Source organism: Atta colombica, unplaced genomic scaffold (genome assembly GCF_001594045.1).
Source record: "Atta colombica isolate Treedump-2 unplaced genomic scaffold, Acol1.0 scaffold198, whole genome shotgun sequence".
Lineage (NCBI taxonomy): Eukaryota > Metazoa > Arthropoda > Insecta > Hymenoptera > Formicidae > Atta > Atta colombica.
This window is the reverse complement of record NW_017259291.1, coordinates 4,383,816-4,400,895: the sequence shown is the minus strand read 5'-3', so window position 1 is coordinate 4,400,895 and position 17,080 is coordinate 4,383,816. Positions and strand designations below refer to the sequence as shown.

General features: G+C 31.0%; 3 protein-coding genes across 6 annotated transcripts; 2 read left to right on the top strand and 1 right to left on the bottom strand.

Moving 5' to 3' along the window:
• Positions 1-6,857: 6,857 nt before the first annotated feature.
• Positions 6,858-9,291, bottom strand: LOC108686993 (GPI mannosyltransferase 1-like). Of its 3 annotated transcripts, XM_018192541.1 has the most exons (4): positions 9,074-9,222; positions 8,651-8,784; positions 8,435-8,522; positions 8,078-8,350 (listed from the first exon to the last, which is right to left on the bottom strand). In XM_018192541.1, the coding sequence occupies exons 1-3, from the start codon at positions 9,129-9,131 to the stop codon at positions 8,505-8,507; spliced, it is 210 nt and encodes a 69-aa protein (XP_018048030.1). In that variant the 5' UTR covers positions 9,132-9,222; the 3' UTR covers positions 8,078-8,350; positions 8,435-8,504. The 3 variants fall into 3 exon arrangements, with proteins under 3 accessions (XP_018048028.1, XP_018048030.1, XP_018048029.1); XM_018192539.1 differs by lacking the exons at positions 8,651-8,784; positions 9,074-9,222 and having other exon boundaries at positions 6,858-8,350; positions 8,435-8,492; XM_018192540.1 differs by lacking the exons at positions 8,078-8,350; positions 8,435-8,522 and having other exon boundaries at positions 8,591-8,784; positions 9,074-9,291.
• A 2,427-nt stretch (positions 9,292-11,718) lies between these two features.
• On the top strand, positions 11,719-13,602 carry LOC108686957 (dolichyl-phosphate beta-glucosyltransferase). The gene is made up of 5 exons (XM_018192489.1): positions 11,719-11,858; positions 12,063-12,237; positions 12,550-12,746; positions 12,942-13,050; positions 13,142-13,602. The coding sequence occupies exons 1-5, from the start codon at positions 11,796-11,798 to the stop codon at positions 13,579-13,581; spliced, it is 984 nt and encodes a 327-aa protein (XP_018047978.1). The 5' UTR covers positions 11,719-11,795; the 3' UTR covers positions 13,582-13,602.
• Positions 13,603-14,605: 1,003 nt separating this feature from the next.
• LOC108686940 (programmed cell death protein 6) lies at positions 14,606-16,768 on the top strand. 2 transcript variants are annotated; one of them, XM_018192469.1, is made up of 4 exons: positions 14,606-14,838; positions 15,191-15,297; positions 15,912-16,180; positions 16,543-16,768. In XM_018192469.1, exons 1-4 carry the CDS (start codon positions 14,783-14,785, stop codon positions 16,642-16,644), a joined length of 534 nt encoding a protein of 177 aa, XP_018047958.1. In that variant the 5' UTR covers positions 14,606-14,782; the 3' UTR covers positions 16,645-16,768. The 2 variants fall into 2 exon arrangements, with proteins under 2 accessions (XP_018047958.1, XP_018047957.1); XM_018192468.1 differs by having other exon boundaries at positions 15,882-16,180.
• Positions 16,769-17,080: the final 312 nt, after the last annotated feature.

Here is a 17,080-nt window from a genome sequence, read left to right as displayed (position 1 = left end):
CATCGACGTGTTTGATGTTTCGCGGCGACCGGATGCACTCAAAAGTCAAAAAAATTAAAATGACTTTATTTCGATTCTTAACGTCAATAAACAGTCAAATTTTGTAATCAAGAATCATCATTTTGACTTTTATGATGTTAAAATAAAGTCGTTTTGACTTTTTCTTGACTTGATGTGCTCTTTGCTCAAAGAACATACAAAAGTCAATAAAAAAATCAAAATAACTTTATTTTAATTTTTGACGTTAATAAAAACAGTCAAATTTTGTAAGAAAAATTTATTATTTTAATTTTTTATGACGTCAAAATAAAATCATTTTGATTTTTTCTTGACTTGGTATGTTCTTGGATGGGCGATCGTTTTGAAAATGCGAGTGAATCCCGATTCAGAATGATCACTTTCGCTCAATTACCAGGACAAACGCGTTTATTTCCGCGACAAGAGATCTTTTTGCCGAAAAGAAAAAGAAGATATTAAATTTCTTCCGCGGTCTTCTCGCGACCGCCACTGTTAGAGGAAGGGAAAATGGAATTTAAAAAAGAGAGAGAGAGAGAGAGAGAGAGAGAGAGAGAGAGAGAGAGAGAGAAAGAGAGAGAGAGTAGCCATCTGTGTGAAAAATCTATGTTACGTATCTTCCGTGCGTGTGCGTGCGCGCGCGCGCGCGCGCGCGCGCGCGTGTGTGTGTGTGTGTGTGTGTGTGCGTGCGTGCGTGCGTATGTGTATGCGTGTACTATGATCATTTTTCAAGGGAAATCAGATCTGTCAAATTGATTACGCATTCGACGTAATTTATTGCATTTTAATAACATTCGAGACAGTCTTGTGTATACTTGGAAACAAGTAACCGATGTCGATCTGTTGCTGTCATTTTGTTTACTTCGCAATACGTCATACAGAAGTAGGGCAATAATGAAAAAAACATTATTCCGAAATCAGTTAGGAAAACTCACAGAAAAAGAAATTACTAGGAATGAAAAAGATAGATCGTAGTTGTTTGCTACATTAAATGTTTCTTTTACGAGAATGACCATAAATTAAATGCAGTTTGAAAATTCTTCTGATTTGTTATCTGTTTTTCAATTTTGATACCAATACTTATTTCTCTAAATTAAAAAAAATTAATTTCTTTTACTAGTTAGTCGTGATCTTCCTATTGAAATATAATAATTTTAATAAGATTTCTTTATGGAACCAATATGTTGAATAAATCAAAGAAATAATCATTTAAATGTAAGGCTCATATCGGAGAAACTGAATCAATGAAAATTAATAAGCGCATTCCCATCAATGCAAAGATGCACAAATAAATCGATAAATTACCACGTAAGGGTACAAAAGAATTTTTGTACCGACATTCAACTAAAGCACCCTCGAATCTCATAATTTACACATCGCGAAACATATCCACTTTGTATTTAAACGCTGATATTAGCGATATTATTGTAGCGATTATTATACGGTATTATCGATTTAATGGCAATCAACGTAATTTACGAAATAGAATTTCGTCGTGAACGCAGAAACATAATCGTATTTAAGATGACGTCGTTTTACGACGAGTACAAGAACTTTTGTTAGAAATATCGGTGACGCGAGTAAACTTTGAGAAACGATCCTTTTTTTTGGATCAAGTTCCAACCACATTTCTCACGTTGATCAATTAATTCTTATTACAATGGCTGGACAATTAACGGAAATTAAATTTTGAAACATATATCAATAGCAAAATTATCATAGTAATTATGATAGTAATTCGAAGACGACTTAAAACACCAACCTGACAAATAAGTATAAGATTTTCTCTTTCTTATTTTGACACATATAAATCACAGAATTTAATATTAATTTTAGATAGTCAATTTTATTCGACCAAGTTTTTTCGTCAACATAATGAAATCGCACAAAAAAAAATCGTAGAAAATATGCAGTCACATATTAATTCCACTATAGACTGAAAACAATGCATTTGTATCACAATATTCATTGTAATGTTTATCATTGTAATGTTTTATCAATGTGAAAAAAACTTTTCATCGGAAAGAAATCGAAGCTGAAAGATTTTTTTAGATTTTTTTCAATGTCGAATTCTACAATCAAATCGTGTGATTTCCGTATACGTTTAGCGTGAGAATAAATTTCATTTTGAAATGACGTGCATCCAATTAAAAGTACGTCAGACACAACACGCTCGAACGCATGTAACATATCATGTCCATTACTCGTTCGTATCGCGAAGCCTCGATTGCAATTACCGCTATCGATTAAATTAAGATTGAATTCCGAATTCCTCGCATGTACCTGTAGCATTAAAAAAAGAGAACAAAAAGCGCGAGTGACGCCGTCAGAGATTATACACGCAATGTTCGCACAAGATCTTCCGTTAAAAAAAGAAATGCGTGAACGAAAGAGAAAAAGAAAAAAAAATGAACGAATGAGAGCGCGTTAAGTGTGAAAGGGATGAAAGAGTGAAACTTTTTTTTTTGCAATAGCGCGCCTTCGATATAGGATTGTAAATCGGTACGTAATACTCGGCAACTTCGATTTCTATGTCAAGACAGAGCATCGAAACGTAAACCGAGCGAGATTATACCGGTTTTACATCCCTGATTAAACGCTAATCTACGGATTGCATGTATAGTAAATAACGATATATAAGTGTAAGATAAAAATTGCCATAGCGATTCGTAACTGTCCCACACCGTGCGTGGTGGTACACGTTGAAGCGCTTACCATATATATCCAACGGCGCGTTACTGCAAAAAACTTCCTAATGCGTGGGTGAGTCTGAGTACTTTATTACAACGCAAAGTGGTCAATCTATTTCGATATGACAGTGTGCCAATAATTCTTCATCCCCAGTGTAGCTAAACGTACACCACGTTTTTTCATTCGTTTCACTGTAACGAGGTCTCGAGAATCCGATCGTGGCCACGTAATCGCATTTTTTTATTCAACACGCGCATGATATTACCGTAAGAGTGTAAGTACAAAAATATTACGACCTATTTACTTTCGATTTTTCATGTTTCTAGCACGGTAGAGCCGATACAAATATCATCCCCATCATTCCCCTTGGCTTATCCATCTTTTTTTTATCTTACGTGGCGAAATCTCTATCTTATTTGTCTTATGCACGAGTGAGGACAAAGCACGATTTGCAACGATGTAAATAACGTAAGCTGTATCAGAAGTCCCTTGTCAAACAGAGATTTCTGACGAATTAAGCTTCAAGCGTGAGAGAATAGATAGCAAATGATTAAAAAAAATTTTCCACTTGATTTTTAACTCTGACAAAAATTTGAAAGTTGAATAACTTTTATGTGTTGAAAACGCATACTTGTGATAGATAACGGCGTGCAATTCAATTTTTTCTGTGCAAAAAGAAATAATCAATTTCAGCCTCGCAAAAAAAAAAGAATTATCGTCGGGAGGATATGCGCAATTTCTGATACATTTACGCGGAGCGTATTTCTTTTCAATCGTGTAAAAAGCCAAAGAGATTTTATTTTACGTTACATTACATGTGTATTATTTCAATTACGTCCTGTACATGGTCGCATGATTTGTGTGCACGTTCATCGAGTGCTTTAATTACTTTTATTATTAATTATTCCTTTTTACACACGTATATTATACTTCCGTATATGAGACTGGTGTAACTCAATGTATTTATTCTTTTTATGAAATTTTTAATTAATTTTTCGGACTTTTCAAAGCAAGATATTTTTACTTTATCTGATTAATCGTATCTTCATCTTTTGATACGAGTATAAAATAGAGATGACATGAGATCAATTATCCATATTTATCAATCAAAACGCTTAAAAAATTTTATTGTCAATATTTTCAAAAATACTGCTAATTTTTGTCAATTAATTATTATCGTTATGTATAATTAAAGTAAATATGTCTCCCTTTTTCGTATATTTATTAGTACATATACGAACCTTTTTTTTAGTTGCATCAATCACAGATTTTGGAAATATAATATTTAGAAATGTGTTTTAAAAAATGCAATTTTTACTAGCAATACGATTTTATAACTCGAGAAATATATATATATATACAATCTATTTTATCATAATGTACATTTTTATCTCTTATCGCATTTTTCGTGCAAGATAATTATATAGTTATTATTATTATTATTATTATTATTATTATTATTATTATTATTATTATTTTGTTATTTGTAATCCATTTACGTACTTATCATTAAGCGAATGTAGTGCCGTTTATCTTATGTTTCTGTAAGAGAAACTGTAATGTGTATATATATACCTATATATCACCGATGTTATTATATTTTATTAAATATTTGCCATAACATAGTCCCCCGTTAGTCTGATGTTTCTCTTCGTTCTCGTATCATATTTTTTCTTGACTCATACCTCGGATATTGCAGCGCGTTATTTTTTTTTATGCTCCCTTATTCAGTGCGCAATTATCGATGCGTCGATATATTGGAAATTACATCGTATCTCGCTTCCGCGTAACGTTGTATATGTTTCTCATTTTGTGCAAGGCCGAGATGAAACAAGGTAATCTTTGTGCGACCAACGTTGCATCGTTGCAAAGAAAATGCTAGGAGCAACCCCGAGCCAGCCGTCTTTCTTAAAAGAGCACATTAACGTATGCATCGATGCACCCATTCTATTTAGTATCGGCGTGTAGGGTCAAGCGAAGTAATTGTGACACTAGGATAATAGTGACGTAGCAACAATAAGAGCAATAATAATTATAAAGTCACTGAGAATAACGATGATGCTTCATTTAAGTGTCAGGAAATTCTTTAAAAAGCGACGATTTATCATTTGTCTCTCTATTCTCGGAGATTGTTGCGATATTACGTTTAACTTAGTGTCACAATTATCCTACGTGGCCCAAAATTCCTCATAGAAGGATATATCGAAAAAAAAAAAAAATTTACGAAATGTTTCCACGAAATGCATCCATGAAGCTTTCGTACGAATTGATCGAGATTAATATGTTATAAAAAACAAAGAATTTGCTACGCCAATCGCTTTATTCTTGAGTGGCACGCTTCAAAGTGATTTTTTTTTCCTAAAGTGTTTGGGTTTGTGCGAAAGACGAATTTACATTTTCCATGTATGTGCCTCGGAAAGCAAGACTTTCGTTACCGTATTCGCCCATAATCTTCTATATCTTATATAATCGCGTACGATTCCTTTTTATCAATGATTTTTCTTTCAGGGAAGGCTTAACGAGACGGTGGATCGGTTTGTGAATAATGTAAAACATTTTCTCCGGGGGGTAACTTCCGGGCTACGCGGCCAAGATGGAGATTATTTATAATTTTTATCGCTTCGATCGCGGTGGCCTGTACTTTCATTCTCTGCGTGACCCGGAACTTCACCCCTCTTCCCCTGATGTTATCCGGACTGATCTTCGTGCAAACGTTCCGCGCAGGCGTTTGACGAAGATCAGTCGTGTGTATCCGTTTCAAGAAAGAGAGAAAGAGAACAAATAAAATAGATTACTTCATATAGCACACAGTTGAGCAAACTGTAACGAAAGCAATGAAAGAAAATAATGCTATTTTTATATGTTGCACTTCATCATCATCCCCGCCGTAAAAAGACCCGTAGTTATATAAAAGAGAAGATCTATTTCGGTTTTTCTTTTTCTTTCGACTCGTATCCATTGGGCCATTTCGTGTCGCTAAAAAAATTCGCCGAAAAATGCACGTTTCTATGGAATAACCTGAGGAAATCGACATCTCGATTCGACCTCTACATAAATCAAATGTAGTTATATTCAGAAATAATGTAACACGATTCCCTTCTTCTTTATTTAAAAGTCGACAGAGGTATACATATATTATATATATAAATAAAAATAATTCGATATACTTCTCAGGCACCTTTTTTTTATGTGTACGTATCAAATATTTCCACGAATAATTACACGAATAGATTGCAATGGAAAAATTTAAATTTAATGCAAGTATTTGCATATTATTACTCGTGCAATCAAGACAAGAAATGACCCAATAATATTACTGTCATGATATTTAGCAGCTTAGAACAATCGAATCGATAAAGAAATCTCTCGGATCCAAGAGATGCTCTTGCTCACAATTAATCTAGATTACTATAGTAAGATTTACGATTATTGTATTATTACTAATATATCTACATTCCTTTTCAGAATCTACCACTATTACTTTACGAAGCTATCTGTAAATAAGTATTTTGTATTCCTGCAAAAGAATAAAATTAAGAACCATTATAACTCGTCTGATATTTTTAACGCCGATATAAGTACCGCGTAGAATAATGAAAGTGATACTTTATAAATAATCAGACTTGTAGATAATATGTGCTTTTTTATTAAAACTTAAATAAATTCAAGTTTTTTGAACAATCCACTATCTGCTACCCTAGGTATTTTCCAAGAAATTTAATAGTACAGGATGTCACAAAATTACTGTAAAATTCTAATGTTACATTAAAAATTCGAAGAAGGAAGTTTTATAAATAGATAATCTTTTCTCAGACAAACTCATGCTCACTTAATAAAAATTTCATAAGTACAAAAATAAATGACATCTATCTGGCTTAATAAAGATCAATTTGTGCAAAGCATTCATAAACGAAATTAAAAATTGTAATTTTGACATCCTGTACATTCACATTTAACCACCAAAATATAATTCTGTATAATTCATTTTCAAGTTACTTGAAAATGATTGTGCACTTATTTTATGCCATACATTTGTCAAAGATATAATTCATATGTAAGAAGATATATTATGAATTTCTCTAGTTATACTTTTTAAGTCATTCATTTTTAATGTACAGAATAATTCTCATTGATAAAAGTTATAGTTACAACTAACTTTTATAATGATAAATAATATCTGTTAAAACTTTTACGTTAATAGCAAAAAATAGAAGACCAGATATCCAAAGAAAGAAAAACGAATTAAAACTTTGGAATTCTAGTAAATAAGCTGTTAATAGCCAAATAGTTTGGCTTAAGATCCAAGAACACGCTAAACATATACCCCTACGCAGATTCATTTCGATATTTGGTAAACACAGAGGTAACAGAGACAGAAACCAGAAGAAATACTGAGAAGTTATCACCGGATTGTATATCACAGCGATCATCGCCTGGACAAACATAGCGAATGGTAACTTGGATTTTTTCGAATAATAATATGACGATATCAACAACAATAATAATTGCGGCAAAAATGTAAGGATCTTCTGAATTATATCCTGTGGTTGATTAGCAGATAAATAGAACATGTAAAAATACACGGAAAAATTATGCTTTGCGTCTTTACGTACTAAATGATATATAAAACTCTCATACAAAAATTTAAAGCCATACAGGTAATAACCTGTGACTGTCAGTGTAACGATTGAGAATACGCAACTTAGCACAAGTTTCCATTGATCCCCGTTCGGCAGGAAACGATTACCTTTACATAGAGATAAAAACATAGGCAAACTGAACATTAATGGATACAATCTAAAATGTACAGATATCCCATGTAATAATCCAGCCAATACAATTTTGTCTCTCTGTAACAAATCCAATGTGAATGCAACTAATAGAACTGCCAATGAATCTGCGTTACCTCTCGTTGAGATTACTAACGTTAACGGATTATAAAGCCATAGAAGCGCGCAGTAATGTTTCATAGTTTCATTACATCTCTGTCGTGTGACAATATTTTTAATTAGGATCGCAATTAGTATATCTACAACAGAAAACAAGATCTTTCCAAAATTCTTATGTAATATGATATTTGGAGTCAAGATCCAGGCCAGAAATGGCGAATAGCGATAAGTATGACGATCAAACGGTGATCTCTGTTCTATTATATGCCTAGCAGCGTCAGTAAATACTTTATAGTCCACATCTGTGTATGGTACTGCGAGGTACTCGTCGTGAAAATTGGCATACAATATCAATACTAAACGTAGAACAAACGCCAATAAACAATGCGACGTAAATGACGAGATATTTAATTTAGCGAATGTCGCAGTCATCATTTTTGTACGGCTAAAGGTAAGGCATAAAATCAAGTATACAGAAACTCACTGATCAATCTTCAAGCTCGTTTATAATCTTGTATTATTGCTCGCAGCAGCTTTAACAAGACATTTCTTCAATTCGTTGAACTCTGCGGCGCAAACGTTCTTTTCTAAATTGGATTTCGCTAACACACAGGATGCATATCTCGACGCCGATTCCTGACATCGGGCTAACAAAATTGGATACTGTCTCAATCTTTCCTTCGCTTTTTTTACAGCCTCCATTCTTTCGCGCAAATAGATTTATTTGGTCTTAGATTTGTCAGGTTTAACGTTCTCTGGTGGTTTGGAAAAAAATATATCGTAAATAGGTTTACTGTACAGTAAACACATAGCAAGTGTTGTACCTAGGAACATAATACTTCGTGGATAACGTCGTGCAAATCCTCTTTTTGGAACTGTTAACCTTCTTCTTTCTTCACTTTGCATTGCTTATCTTATAATTTTTCGCTGAAAGAATTTTATTAAAAAAAGGTAATAAAATTAGAATTTATAGCTACTGAAAGATAGATACATAATCATGTAACTATTAAAATATAAAATTCTACATTTTTGAATAAAGCAAGTACTAGACTTACATAATCTACAGTATTATGTTCATATGGTTTCGAGATATTTATACCATCACAAACTGTAGAGTCAGAATGTTTTATGCAACATTTTCTTATTTGTTCAAGTACATCCTGACAACGAGAAGGCTGAAAGACATTATCTGAAAAACAAAAAGACATCATTTCATTCTAATAAAAATTTGGATGTTTATTATATTATTCTATTATTATCACTAATATCACATATAAATTGTTAAAGTCTCTTTCAGTTCCATTTTTTATTCCTTATATTAATACGAAGTACATTAATCTGAATCTGTTGTCTCTGTTTCTTTTTAAGTTTTGCAATTTATCAATTTAATCAAGTTTTTAAATATATATTTAACGCTTAAATTTTATAAAGAGAGGTTAGGAATACATTACTCTTTAAATTAGACATATTAAACTAACTTTTCAAGCACGTCTGCAATTTACATGCAATTTGTTTGCAAGGATCAGTCGTCGACATATAGAATAATCAAAGTATTTTCTAAATATTTATACTTTTTACATTAATTGTATAATACACGCGGTATACGGCAAAATCTTACGTAACTTTCGACCGGCACTATGAAATGTCGTGTGTCCCATATATCCTACTGTCCCTATTTTGTAGCGAAATTATCAATATTTCCAAAAAAAGACGAGAAATTTGTTTTTTATTTTCTCATTTAAGTTGTGTATAGTTCCATTTGTTGTATTTATAGAATAAATCCTTAATTCTTTTTTTAAATTTAGGAAAATATCGATAATAGGTCAATAATCGATAAGATCATTTAAAAACGATAAATTATAGACATTGCTTGACAAATATTTTTTTAATTATTTTTTGTTAAAATATATTTTCGAATAACCCTCGATTTTATTTTTGTTACGAATATTTTCATTAAATTAAAAGACTAAGCGAATATTGGTTCATAAAATTTTTTTTTACAGAATTATCGATTATTTTGTCATAGGCTGCATTCAGCGAACTCAACAGTTGAGTGAGCGTTCGCTGCTATTGAGATATTCTTCCAGATCTAAAATGCTGATTGGATGCTCTAAAAGAATATCAGTGGCCTAATTTCTACGAAGATTTAATCCGAAGATTTAATCCGGATCAGAATGTAAGAATCAACCAACTACAAGCGAGCATTCCCTTGTCGTTCGATTATACAGAGGAATACTCGACTATAGTTGGTTGATTCTTACATTCTGATTAAATCCTCGATGGAAACTAAGCCACTGTCTTAAATACAGACAGTCTTAAGATTGTCATCAGCCAATCAAACGTTAGCATCTTAATATATTATATTACTTAAGACAACTTTAAAATATAAGAATCGATTATGAATACTGCCTACAGCTATAAAGAAATTAAAATATAACCTATGAAGAATGACATTCAATTTCATGTGTTTCATAATCGTGGATAAATGTTTGTACTTTGTCTTAAATCGATTTTACATTAGTTGCAAACTGATCGCAAGTTTGTTGCGGCAGCCAATATGAAGCATTGATTTTAAAATGCTTCAGATTAGCTGTGGCAACAAACTTGTGATCAGCTTACAACTAATGTAGAACCGGCTAAATATAATAATGAGAATTGTGTTATAATGCTAGCAAAAGCGCCACGATTATATTTATGCTCTAGTCACATGCACATGTGTTTTAAGTATTTTTCATTGAAATATAGAGGACATAAAATTTGATTATTGAGTTTATCATATTAAAAATAATAAAAACTGAAAAGATTAAGGCTATGTCCATAAATGTTACTCAAGTGTTTCGTGTATCGTTTTATCTTTATTGTTAATCCAATGTTAAACAAAGATAGGATGATACGCGAGGCAAACATCCGGAGATTTCCGAACGCAGTCTAAATAGACTTACAGATTTCTTTTTTCCTTCTTTTCTTTTAGCTCTGTCATTTTTTTTCGTTAATAAAACAAAGCTATATATAATAATATAAATCTTAAGCAAGATTTTCTGCATGAAAGGAGTTTTATACAACAGAAAACCTTATTTATGCCCATATTCATAATCAGACCATGTACTTAAAGCTTCCTTAAATTTATCTTTAGATATTCAACAGCCAATGAAATAATTCGTAGAGCATCTAAAGATAAAGGCTTCCTTATATTTAAGGAAGCCTTAAATATAAGGTCTGACTATGAATATGGGCATTAGTTATCTGAGCTATGTTCAGATTCCCACCCGATTGCCATCCAGGTATCACTCTATCCTTGTTATTTACTGTTTGTTAAACAAGGCTGACATAACATCCAGAAAACAGCTGGGTGGGAATCTAAATATGAGCCAGAATTTTTTGCGCATAAAGCATAGTCTATAATATGCTCTGTGTTTCCTATTTTTTTACTTTTTATTATTTTTTACATCTTGTCTTTTTGCTTCTTATCTAGTTTTTTATTTTATGTCGCCCCTGAGATAAAAGTTAACGAACTTTGAAAGAAACAAGCGTAGAAAGAAATATGTAATAAGAAATAGAATAGAATTTATTACACTTCAGTATTTACAGCCAAAAAGGGGACTTGGTTTACATAAAATTCTTAATTCATTCATACATATCTCGTCCGCAAGCTATCGCACATATATTATTATAAAAATTTTTTAATTTTGCTTATCTCTTTACTTCCCTTTACTTCCCTACTTTTCTGATTAAACTCTCTGTCTTCGCTTCTTTACCTACATTATTTCATTTTATTTTTTTCGCTTTATCCGCTTTTCTCTCATAGTTGTACCTATCTCTAATGTAATATGCTCTCGTTCAATACCCGCATACGTAATCTCTTATGTAGCAAGAAATATAATTGTCAATAAAACGGTTGCAAACAAGAAAAAAGCAAAAGATAAAAAACAAAAAGCAGGAAATAAACAGCACATTATAGAATAAACTTTGAATTCCATGGATAAGGTATTTATTGCTCGTGTATTCATAATCAGACCTTGTACTTAAGGCTTCCTTAAATATAAGGCCTGACTATGACTATATATATGGGCATATGTATACGTACTAACCCAACCCTGCTTTTAGGTGACGTATACTACCGGAATGGAAAGAAAGACATGTTTAACAATATATATCTCTTATTTTTTATTTTCCAATTATTAAGTGTCTTATTATACTGAAATGTTATCATTAGGATGTCTATTCTGTTACGGAATTTTGTTGGCTGTACTCATAACAATTTTGGTATGCTAAGGTTATCTTACATCTTTTTTAATACCTAATGTATCATAAGTAATAATTTAAAGAATAATTTCCTTTAGTAACTATTTTATACATTTATACATTTTATACATTTATATAAAATACAATCTTTTTTATTAATTATTTTGATAATGCAATGCCTTCTAAATAAATATATATTTACATAAGTATACATATCTGTTTTAGTTTTTCATAATAATATATGTGACAAGCGAACGGTATCCCAAAATCTCAAGAGATGAAAGCGAAAAATTTTTTTTCAACTGTCAGATGAAGATAAAGGAAGCATTTCCTTCATTATATGATCCCTGGAGTGTGCAACTCAGTGTCATTATACCTGCTTACAATGAAGAACAAAGATGTAAGATATGTTATCAATATCTGATAATTTATCAAGAATTTAGAATTATGAGATTGCAAGACTGCTGAAAATGGTTCAAATTGAGCTAAAATGTTTGGTCGTTATAATTATGTAAGATGTGAAACATATGTTGTTTGAAAATGTAATCGCACCAATTACCATGTATTACAGCTCTTAATTACCTGTTTTTTAATTTAATGTTTGTTTAATATCTTAAGAGCTCAACTTTGACATTATTTGTAAGATTTATTTCATATATATTATTTGTAGATATTAATTATTTATTTGTATATTTTTATTATTATTTAATAGTACCTCCCATGTTGGACGAATGTTTGGAGTATCTGGAAGAATGTAGGAAGTCTGGATTAACTTATGAAGTAATAGTAGTCAGTGATGGCAGTACAGATAAGACTGTTGACGTGGCGCATCGTTATGCATTAAAATACAGCACTTTAAAAGTATTAAATCTTATAAAAAATAGAGGAAAAGGTGGAGCTGTAAGACTGGTTAGTAATTCTGATTGAATTGAGAAGCTTTGAATGCAGTCTATTTGATGCAACAAATGCTTTGAATTGTTTAATCAATCAGTCAGAAGAAAGAATTTTATTAATTGATCAATCAAAGATTGCTTCATTTGCTTCAAGTAGACTATAATCAATTTTAGAGTGTAATATAATTATATTTTAATTTATTTATTCAAGGGTATGCTGAGTGCAAGAGGCAGCGCTTTGTTGTTCGCAGATGCAGATGGTGCTACTAAGTTTAACGATTTAAAAAAGTTAGATGAGAATTTGATAAATGTTTTAGGATGTAAGTTGAAAAAGGAATAAAAATTCTGATGGTTTTAGTAGAGTTACTGATTATAATGTTAATGTTATTAATTTTACCAAATTGGTTTTAGTTGATTATATTAATAAACCCGAGAAAACGGCATCGTCCGATGCAGTAATATGTGGCTCAAGAGCACATTTGGAAAAAGAAGAAACTGCCAAACGATCCTACTTCCGACTCTTTCTTATGCACGGCTTTCATTTCTTAGTCTGGTTGTTGTGTGTCAGGGGCATTAGAGATACGCAGTGTGGATTTAAGCTTTTAACGAGAAAATCAGCGAGAACAATATTCGAAGCGTTACATGTCGAACGCTGGGCATTTGATGTAGAAATGCTTTACATCGCACAGACTCTCAACATTCCTGTGACTGAAATAGCAGTAAACTGGACGGAGATCGAGGGCTCCAAGATCATACCATTTTGGAGCTGGTTGCAAATGGGCAGAGATCTATTCTTTATCTGGCTTAGATACAGAATTGGAGCATGGAAGATAAATAAACCTAAAAATTAGGACTTAATATTAATTAGATTTAATATTAACGCATGAAGTCTATCTAAAGATCTCGACTGACTTGTGTCTCTTATTTCTTTTATAAAAATATTTTTATAATGAAATATCGTGGAAATTATATACATAAAATACAATGTATCTATATAAAATTTTATATAGTAGTAATAATGGAGGGACTAATTACACATAGTAATGAGTGAGAGTATTATCGATCACTTAAACTTCATCTAGTTTTAGTGAACTCTATACTGCTCTATACTTGCTCTATACTTGCAATGTTTAAAGCCCGGGCATGAAAAAAAAGAGATAGATTGATATTTTTGTCTAATTCGACAAGGAAAGAAATAAATACTAATCAACTTGTCTCTTTTTAGGCTTAAATTATAATAGCTCTTTTAATAGGATAATGTCCATATAATTGTACAATTACTTGTAAAATCTCTTTAATATATTTTTTGGATTAATTAAATTATAATGAATTACGTCTTCAGACATATGCATTTGTAATTCAAATGTTTTAAAAATAATAGTCGCATATAATAATATTTCTATAATCATATTTTTGTAAATGTGTCAGATTTTTATGTCAACACATAGACATCGACTGCCAGAATTTCTTATGAATTATTGTTTGTTTTATTAATTAAGACAATGTTTTAAATAAAAGAATTTTTCCTTCTATTTTTATTAAATTATACAATCACATATGCATTGCTGAACTTGCATAACTCAAAATATCATGCAAATTCGTCAAAAATTTTATAGTAACTCCCTAAAATATTTCTTCATAAAAAAATAACATAGTTAAAAATAATTTCAAAATGTGTCAGTATTGTATTTTTTATTGTCAGGCTGCATTTCTTATATTTAAATTTTTTACATTTTCCTGTTTTTTTTTCTCCCATATTGTCCACTAACTCGCTAGACCCGCCTATTTTATTTAAAGTGTGGAAAGTGCAATTGTAGTACACCTATAAAATTCAGAACGACATTAGTCTACATTGGTCAGTCCAGCCCAGTTCAACCCAATCGAGTCCAACCAAGTTCCTAAGTCCAGCTGTATATGAAGTGACGCAGAAAGTGACGTGTCGCGAAGATCACGTTTTCCTCGAGTTTTCTGTGTGTTTATCTGCATTATTAATAAACACAATATCGTGTAAGATATTGTATCATTGTCTCATTTCGTCAGGACATTACGAAAATGTCTTTTATATCGCCGATGCCGAGTCAGCAATTTCTTTGGGATGTATTCCAGAGGTACGATATCCGCCGGTTCTATAAAATCCTCTATAATCTTTCTAGAACAAATTTGTAATTTTGTAATTATTATCTGTAATAGATATAACCTTTCCTTTCTAAATACTCTCAGGCGTTCACTTTCTTCGCGACAAGAATTCTCGTCTTTAGTTTTGTTAATTTAATTTGTAAAAGTTTTGGATTTGATATTTTGTTATATCTGCAATAGATATAATTTTTCATCCAGAAAAAAAATTCTGTTTTTACTCCCTAGTATAATCATCGCTACATTAACAAAATTTAAGATTGAAAGGAATAAATTTGGTAACGTTATTGAGTAACATTTGATAATTAAAGATTTTGTCTTTATCAGGGTGGATAAGGACAGATCTGGTGCAATCAGTGCTGATGAGCTACAACAAGCTTTGTCAAATGGTACATGGACGCCATTCAATCCTGAAACTGTACGTCTAATGATTGGTATGACATGTTTATAATATATTTTCAAAACGACCATGTGAATTTATAATACATAGATTACTTGTATTTATAGTTTCTTCTACACTTAAAATCTTCTCATCTTTTCTGTAGATATTCTAAATGGAGAAGGCTGAATATCTATCGCTTGATGCTAGGAAAACTTCCAATTCATGGAAAAAACAATTTTGCTGAAATATTAACAAATTTAGCTAGATATAGTTTTGAAAATAGTTTTATTGAGTCATCAAGATAATTATGCATTTACTCAAATTGCTGGAATGTCAAAACTTTTTGTAGCGTTATTCATCATGTTTGAGATTTCTTCATAATTATTTTGATAATTCAACAAAATTATTTTCAAATGTTGTATGCCTATATCTATATCCACATTTAGCTAAATTTTTAGATACTTGAGCAAAATTGTTCTTTCTACGAATATTATGCTGTTAATTTTTTTTAAATCACAGCATGTTGCACACTTTTTAGTTCTTGCAATATATTATAAAATTATGTATGTACGATATATTGATTTGCATGGTCTTTTGATGTTATTATTATTTTGTTCCTTGCTTTTGTTGGCACAGGTATGTTTGATAAATCCGATCCTGCTACAGGTATGTTTGATAAGAAGCAGACAGGTACTGTCAGTTTCGAAGAATTCGGAGCACTGTGGAAATATGTGACCGATTGGGAGAATTGCTTCCGCTCATTTGATCGCGACAATAGCGGTAACATTGATCGCAATGAATTGAAGACAGCTCTTACAAACTTTGGGTACCGATTAAGCGATCAAATAATTGATATGCTGATACGAAAATACGATCGCGCGGGTCATGGTACAATATACTTTGATGACTTTATACAGTGCTGTATTGTTCTGTATGTAAGTATAGCAATCTGTAAAGTAATCTAAATAATTTCATTGGATGTGGCTCGTAACCTTGCTTAAAAAAAAAAAAAAAAATATATATATATATATAGACTTTTATGTGTAGAAGCTTTAATTTAAACTCAACTGGTTTGTATATCTATGATGAAATTCTTCTATGAAAAATTATTTATGATTAAATTATATTTAATTCATGAAATGAATTATTCTTATTGTCAATTTAAAAAATTAAATAACGTTAATTAAGCTAATATTTTTGCCAACATATTTAACTATAATTAAAAAAAAATGACTTATCTGATATTTGTGAATATTCGAATTCTAATTTAAAAAATGTAATAATTACGTATTTTCAGACTCTTACCAGCGCTTTTAGACGATTGGATACGGATTTGGATGGCGTGATAACGATTCATTACGAACAATTTTTGGGCATGGTGTTTAATCTTAAGATATAAATTATATAATGCCACTCTACAAACATTTATTTCTTTTTTGCTCGTTCGGTAGCATTCCATACTTGAGCATATACACTAAGATGCCAAATAAAGACACAAGAATTTTCATGTATAATATATAAAACCTCAGAATCTCCAAAATTGATATTTATTTATATGTTTCCTTTGCAGTATTAAATGTGAGCAAATTAACAGTTTATTAAAAATATAATTGTAGATTAAAACACATTTGTTTATTTGAATATCTTTACATATTGATTGATTATTATTTTTAAATCTTTTTAACTTCATAACAAAACTTTTTAACGTAAAATTTTTGTTAAGCAAATTTTGGAAATTCTGAAGTGTGATAAGTGTGTTAATTAAACAAATAATTAAACAGAATCTGTTTATGCAAGTCAATTATAATAGATTGTATCTATTACGGAATATTACT